Below are 8,162 nucleotides of genomic sequence, written 5' to 3'. Positions count from 1 at the left end.
ATAAGACTGAGGACCCGAAGGATTAACCCCACGGCCAGACTGTCGTTACCCTCAGGATACCTTCTCCAAAATGAGGAGAAGAAAAGTAACTTTTGTAAATTGTTTTTACAGGATATTAGAAGAGGAGGAATTGCAGACCGAAATCTCAAACGTCACGTCTCAATCTGACTGAGTCTCTCAATTCCTTGTAACTGAATATCACCGGACGTTGAATCTAGAAGGAGAAATGTTTGTCTTTTCTGTCTGCTTCAAAAGATCAGTGTGACTGGAAAAGCCCCGAGACACACACACATACCCGAGTGAGAGTGTTCCAAAGCACTGACTGTGGAAAGAGTTTGAACCAGTTACACTGACTGAAACGAAATCACACCATTCACAGCGGGGAAAGACCGTACACGTGTTCTGTGGACGAGGCTTCAATTGATTGTCCGACCGGGAGAGACACGAGGACACCCCCACCCTGGAGAAACGGTGGAAATGTGGGGACTGTGGGAAGGGATTTTGGGCTCCATCTCAGCTGGAAGCCCATCGACGCAGTCACACTGGGGAGAGGCCGTTCACCTGCTCTGTGTGTGGAAAGGGATTCATTCAGTTATCCGCCCTGCAGAGACATCAGCGAGTTCACACTGGAGAGAGGCCGTTCACCTGCTCTCAGTGTGAGAAGGGATTCACTCAATCATCCAACCTGCGGACACATCAGCGAGTTCACACTGGGGAGAGGCCGTTCATCTGCTCTCAGTGTGGGAAGGGATTCATTCAATCATCCGAGCTGCGGACACACCAGCGAGTTCACACTGGGGAGAGACCGTTCATCTGCTCTCAGTGTGGGAAGGGATTCATTCAATCATCCGACCTGCGGACACACCAGAAAGTTCACACTGGGGAGAGGCCGTTCATCTGCTCCGAGTGTGAGAAGGGATTCCCTACTTTAAGGAGACTGCGGAGACACCAGCGACTTCATACTGGGGAGAGGCCGTTCATCTGCTCTCAGTGTGAGAAGGGATTCATAGAATCATCTGATCTGTTGAAACACCAGCGAGTTCACAGTGCGGAGAAGCCATTCACCTGCTCTCAATGTGAGAAAGGATTCACTACTTCATCGAGCCTGCGGACACACCAGCGAGTTCACACTGGGGAGAGGCCGTTCATCTGCTCTCAGTGTGAGAAGGGATTCACTCAGTTATTCAACCTGCAGAGACACCAGCGAGTTCACACTGGGGAGAGGCCGTTCACCTGCTTTCAGTGTGGGAAGGGATTCACTCAATTATCCCACCTGCAGACACACCAGCGAGTTCACACTGGGGAGAGGCCGTTAACCTGCTCTTAGTGAGAGAAGGGATTCAGATATCCATACACCCTGCGGGAACACTAGCGAGTTCACACCTGGAAGAGGCCATTCACCTGCTCTGAGCAGAAGAGACATTCAGTGATCCGTCCCAACTACGGAGACACTAGCGAGTTAATTCTGGGGAGAGACCATTCATCTGCTCTCAATGTGGGGAGGGGTTTTGTGATTCATCACACCTGTTGTTACTCCAACAAGTTCACAAATTACAGATGTTGGCTCCGTTGTTATTGTTTCTGCTCTCACTGACATCCAGGACTGCATTTTGTTCATTCTGACATCTGGTGAATGGTGATGATTGGAGGGTTTCTTTCTGCTGGACTGGCCGGTCTAACACCTCTGCCTCCGGTGGGCTGACCGTTTTTGAGCCTCGTTGCGATTACCTGGTTCCAAGTTTGACGAGGGGCACAGAATGAAAAGGTGTTTGCACGTTGGAAGATATTTCGTTCCCAAAGCAGCCATGTTGCCATGAAGATGGGCTATGGTGGTTACAGGGTTCTTTTGTCTAATTTATCTGGGTGTTTCTCGCATCTTTGTACCATTGGAACATAGGAGCAGGAGTTGGCCATTCAGCCCGTTGAGCCTGCTCCACCATTCAATACGATCATGGCTGATCATCCACTTCAATGGCTTTTTCCACACACTATCCCCATATCCCTTTGTGTTATTGGTATTTAGAAATCTGTCAGTCTCTGCTTTAAACACACTCAATGAAGGAGCTCCCACAGCCCTCTGGGGTAGAGAATTCCAAAGATTCACAACTTGTAGATTTCTATTGATCAAATGATTACCCCGTTCTATTCCCGTACGTACCCCTGTCGGTTTATTTCCCTCAAAAGCCCAACCAATTTCCTTTGGAAATATTCCATCATCTCCGCTTCTTCCCCCCTCGTAGGAAGTGGATTTCAGATATTTCCCAAATACTGCCAAACTCTGGTTCAATGCTAAGATTTTCTTCAAATGTAAACGAGAATCAAAGGGATAAGAAGGAGGCCATTAGGCCCACCATTCCCATGCTAGCTCTTTGAATGAACAATCTAATTGGTCCCATCACCCTGCAAGTTTATTTTCCTGCACCCTGCACAATCTATCCAGTTCTCTTTTGAAAGTTACAGGAGAATTTACTTCCTGCACCATAATGGGGCTGGTTTAGCACACTGGGTTAAATAGTTGGCTTTTAAAGCAGACCAAGGCAGGCCAGCAGCACGGTTCAATTCCTGTACCAGCCTCCCTGAAAAGGCGCCGGAATGTGGCGACTTGGGGCTTTTCACAGTAACTTTATTTGAAGCCTACTTGTGACAATAAGCGATTTTTATTTCATTTTAATTTCATTGTCAGGCAGTGAATCTCAAATCACAACAAGTCATTCTGTTTTAAATCAAATACCTTCATGAGATACTGTGTTTGGATTTTCACAGGGTATTTGAAATGAAGTGAAAGACATGGTTGTTACATAAAATCAAGTCTCAGTCTTTATGAGTGATCTTCATGAGTGGACCGAGTGTGATATATCCAAGTTTGGGAACTAGTTCTAAAAATAAATTACATTTATTATAGTGGCACAATGGCATAGTAGTTAGCACTGTTGCCTCACGCCACCAGGGGCCCATGTTCCATTCTGACCTTGGTCACTGTCTGCGTGTGGATTGTACATTCTCCCCGTGTCTGTGTGGGTTTCCTCCCACAGTCCTAAGATATATGGGTTAGGGGGATTGGCCCTGATAAATTGCCCCCCCCCCCCCCCCCAGTGTCCAGGGGTATGCAGCTTAGGTTATGGGTGAGTGGATATGGGGTGAGTTGAAGGGTTGGTGCCGACTCGATGGGCTGAACGACCTCCTTCTGCACGCAAGGGATTCTATATCTATTTCTATAACATCTTTCGTGACCACACAATCTCCTAAAACTTTTTACAGCCTTTGAAATACTTTTGAAGTGCACCCACTGTTGTAATGTCGGTAATTCTGCGTATGCCTCATTAATAATATTTCTTTTTAAAAATCAATCACTCGTCCAACTTCACTGTTATAAGTAACAAGGTTAAGGAAGCCATGTTAAACTCTGAAACGTGACTGGACCTTTATTTTAAAAATTCATTCTATATAAACCAAACTGTTTCTCGAAACTGATGAATGAGGCAAAATTGTTTAAAACAACAAATTGTTCCAGAATTTTGTAAAGCTACAGGGTATCATATCCTGCCAAAGTTTGGCTCAAGTCTAAGACTCATTGTTCAATCCAATCAAAGTTAGTAAGAAAGAAAGTGATTGTCTTCCATAAAACAGTCTTTTTCAACCACTGGATATTGTATTAACCAAATGTATTAATTAACGATTACTGTATTAATTAGCTACCAGTTAGTATCAGATGACTGATTAAGTAATGAGCCTTAATTGAGTGACAATTAAATAATCAAAAATGAATCAGTAGTTACAGTAAGAGACTGAGGTTTATTTGCTGTAAAAATGCAAAAGCTTAATTGCTGTGTATGTAAGATATGTGCAATCATGATAAATGTTCGGGCAAGAGAGACCTTCAAACTCTGATTAGCTTCAACATTTGAAACTGTCTGAATAAGGGATTGTATCGAATCAGATAAAGCGACAGTATGAAACAGTTCTATTGTATTCCTGTCTGAGATAATGAGAGAAGGTGGAGTCAGTAATTGGGGATCCAATTAAATTAATCCAGTGACCAAATTGACCAATGGCCATGTTACAACAGGCCCAACTCTGACAAGAGGTAATGGTCACTTTGGGGATAAAAGTAGAGATTCTGAAGGTCTTCCTTGCTGGCCAAGTACTGAAGATTTCCAAGGCCGAGTTCCAAAGAAATTACTGTCAAAAGAAGGAGCCAGACTCCCGAGGCTGAATTCCACAAGAATTACTGTCAAAGAAGGAGCTAGAGAGCGTTACGCTTCTACAGACCGATCACCCACATTGAGTTGTAAAAGTCAATGTCTTAAAGTTTCTTTGAATAAACTTTTAAATTTAATATCAAGCAATTTCTATCTTTGTCTTAATTGCCTTGTCTGAACCAAAGTGAATTTATTAAATGGTAGGTTGGGTGTGGCTGAAATCAATAAAGTTCCAAATAACAAGATCAGACAACAGAAATCTTAAATTTAACAACTTGCATTTCTATAGCATCTTTCACAACCACAGGACGTCACAAAGTGCTTTCCAGCCAATGAAGTACCTTTGAAGTGAAGTCACTGTTGCAATGTAGGAAACACAGCAGCCAATTTACACACAGCAAGATCCCACACACAGCAATGTGATAATGAGCAGATTATCTGTTTTTAGTGATGTTGATTGAGGGATAAATATTGACCAAGACACCGGGGATAACTCCCCTGCTCTTCTTCCAAATAGTGGCTGTGGGAACTTTTACACCCACCTGAGAGGGGCAGACAGGGCCTCAGTTTAACATCTTATTTGAAAGAAGGCTGTGCAGACTCCTTCAGTGCTGGGACCAGGAATGTTGGATGTGATTCTTGCCCTCGGGTCCCTGGACTGGGATTTGAACCAACAACCTTCTGACTCAGAGGTGAGAGAGCTGCCCACTGAGCCACGGCTGACATTATCGACATTGCAAAGTTAGAAAGGGAAAGTTACCTGTTAAAACTCCCACCCTTTGTCTCCCCTCTCACCCACTTTCCCTAAAGTACATCAATGTGACATGAAAAGGGGTGGCACGGTAATAATAGAAACCCCAGTATAAATAACAGGGATTTGATTGACAAATGTTGAAGTCTTGGTTCAGAGCCACAAATTTTGACTTCCCATTTGAGCCTCGGGCACCTTTCTGTGTCTATTGCTCGTGTCAATGACAGGCAGGAGACAGAGCTGGGGGCTGAATTTAGCTGAGAATAACAGGGCCTGTGCCCCAGTTGGGAAACTGCCATGGACGTCGCACTAATAGAGAGACAGGAAGGTGCTGGAGGACTGACTGGGAAATGGGCCTCCAACCAATTGGTATATCGGTCACTCGGAGCTAAAGATAAACCCATCTCTTTAAATACATATACGGGGAAGAGGATGCAATGAAATCTGTCCCTTTTAACCTGCACAAAAGCAGGAGGCTCAGATTCACAGGCTGCAGGAGGAGACCATTTGGCCCATCATGCCCCTGCTATCTCTTTGGAAGGACTGACTGATTCATCCAACTGCTCTGCTCTTTCCCCACAGCCCTGCAAATTCTTATCTTTCAAGTATTTAGCCTTTGGAAAGATACTACTGAATCAGCGTTCAGGCAGATCAGAACAGCTCGCTGTGTCAAAAAATAAAATCTCATCTACCCACTGGCTCCTTTGTCAATTACCTTGGAGCAGTCACTTTCAAATCGAGCGGCACGACTTGAGGGTGGGTCCTGGGCGGGTATTGGGAAGGTCGTGCCGCGGGCGTCCCAGATCACGGAAATTGGTGCTAAACGGCGCAACCGCTTTTAGAATGCCGGCTCTTCCCCGCATGCGTGCCCCTAAGCAGTGTGCAGGCCTGGAGCCCAGCGGGGTAGAACACGGCCTCCTGATGTCAGTGCGCTGACCCAGGGGCAGAATTTTTAAAAAATAGCTGGAGTCTTCTGCCTGGAGTAGTGGCAGACAGCAGGCCACACTGACATCACGTGCTCTGGGCACGCGAGAGTGATTCCTCCATTTTGAGTTCCAGGGCCTCTGGTGAACAACCCATGAAGAAGAAGCTGTGAACAGGAACAAAGCAGCATAAAGACGATTACTTGGGGGATGCGTTATTCATTGTACCACTGGAAATCAGGATTCAAAGTGTGTAAAATGCAGGGAAGCACTGGGAAATGAAAGTTTAAAACCCTCAAAACTTCAAAGACATTTGACGACGAAACATGGCGAGTTTGAGGATAAATGTCTTTATTTTTTTCAATGGATGCAGTGAGATCTTAAATCATCAGCTGAAGTCATTGTCAGGAACGTAACATTGAATAACAAAGCAAGTGAGATTGTGAGGAGCAAGCAGACTCACCTGTCACATTAAAGGTCAGTGAAAATGGTGGGTCACGAAGGTTGGCCAGTGAGGGTCACATAGGTCAGCCGATGTGGCTCGCAAAGATTGGCTGACGTGGGTCGCGAAGGTCGACCGGTTGGCAAAAATGGGTACTCAGTAAAAACGTTTGAAAAACACTGCCTTAGAGTGGCTCACTTTCTGTTAAAGAGTCTGTCACTCCCTCTTACCCGCTATCCTTAATGTGCATCAGTCTAATCAAGAAAAGTCAACAAAAATCAAATATGTTTTCTGATAAAAGTTTATTAATGAAACTGAACATGGTTATAAAAAGCAGAAAATGAGTTGAGGCTCAAAGACAGCCAGAGTAAAAGGATATTTACAATGTTCTGGACCCAAATGGTTTCTCTTTGGCTCCCCAAATGGGTTCTCTCTGGCTCCTCTGTTAGCTGTTCCTGTGACTCCCCACTTTTGGCACCAGGGCACATTCAGCCTGTTTGGGGGTCGATGAGTCTGGAAGCTCTACGTGTTTAGGTTTGGTGATGTCAGTACATTGTAGTCACTAAAAAGAGTGGTGATTCCATGGAGAATAGTTGGAGTCAGCCACTTTATCATAATTGGCTGTTAGACTTCACCTCATTATAACACATTTTTGTAATTAATAATTTGTACTGTACATATGCTCAGTGATTAAATATATTCAATAGCATCTCCCTTTAAGTGTCAGATACTCTAATGTAGCTTTAGACTTGTATAACAGCTTTCAGGGCCACTGGATTTCTCAATGCACTTTCCAGCTAATGATGTACTTTCTGAGGTGTAGTCACTATTGTGTAGGAAACGTGGCAGCAAATTTAGGCAAAACAAGATAAGAACACAGGAACAGGAGAATGCCCTTCAGCTCTTTGAACCTGCTGCCCAATTCTATAAGATTATTGCTACTCTGGCTGAGACTTTCCTGTCTCACCCCCATAACCCTTGTCTCCTCTGTCAATAATCTGTCAAACTCTGCCTTGACTATATTCAATGACCCAGCCCCACTGCTCTCTGATGAAGAGAATTCCAGACTAAACACCCTCTGTGAGAAAAACATTTTCCTCAATCTCCATCTGAATGGTGGATCTCATATTGATAAACTGTATCCCCTAGTTCTAGTCTCTCTCATATTTGGAAACATCTTCCTAATTTCCACCCTATTAAATCACCTCAGGATTGTAAAAGTTTCTATAAGTGACTAAGGACCTAACATGTTCCACCTTTCTGCATAAGAGAAGCCCTTCATCCTGAGAATGAGTCGAGTGAGCCTTCTCTGAACTGCTGCGAACACAATTATATCTTTGTGTTTCAAACAAAGTGAAGAATTAGTGCACAATATTCCAGATGTGGTCTCACCAAGGCCCTGCACAGCTGTAACTTTCATTCCCCTTGTGGGAAACATTAATATTCCAGTTGTTTTCCTAATCACTTAATGTACCTTCATGTTAACATTTTGTGATTCCTGTACCAGGACACCCAGATCCCTCTGTAACACTGAGTATTGAAATCGCTCTCCATTTAAATAGAATTGTGTTTCTCTATTCTTCTTGCCAAAGTGAACACAGTCAAGCTTCCCCACATTATATTCCATCCTGCAAATTGTTGCCCACTCACTTAACCTGTTTGTATCTGTTTGTAGTCTCCCTACAACCTATTGACAGTTAACAAACAGCAATAGGATAATAATGATCTGTTTTAGTGATGTTTATTGAGGGATATATATTGACCAGGACACCTGGGATAACTCCCCTGCTCTTCTTCAAAAAGAATGATGTGGGATATTTTATATTCACCAAAGGAGGAAAATGGGA

The 8,162-nt window shown here is 44.0% G+C and overlaps 1 protein-coding gene across 1 annotated transcript in view; it reads left to right on the top strand.

Annotated features, from left to right (window-relative positions):
• Nucleotides 1–427: 427 nt before the first annotated feature.
• The window catches only part of LOC140417946 (uncharacterized), a gene marked incomplete at its 5' end in the record, with an annotated part of 73,810 nt that continues 66,075 nt past the window's right edge, over nucleotides 428–8,162 (top strand). Inside the window, one exon of the mRNA XM_072501379.1 lies at nucleotides 428–1,291. Coding sequence (XP_072357480.1) covers nucleotides 428–1,291 — 864 coding nt within the window. The remainder of the gene's footprint in view (nucleotides 1,292–8,162) is intronic.

The sequence above is a fragment of the Scyliorhinus torazame genome, chromosome 5 (genome assembly GCF_047496885.1).
Source record: "Scyliorhinus torazame isolate Kashiwa2021f chromosome 5, sScyTor2.1, whole genome shotgun sequence".
Lineage (NCBI taxonomy): Eukaryota > Metazoa > Chordata > Chondrichthyes > Carcharhiniformes > Scyliorhinidae > Scyliorhinus > Scyliorhinus torazame.
This window is presented reverse-complemented; position numbering and strand designations above follow the sequence as displayed.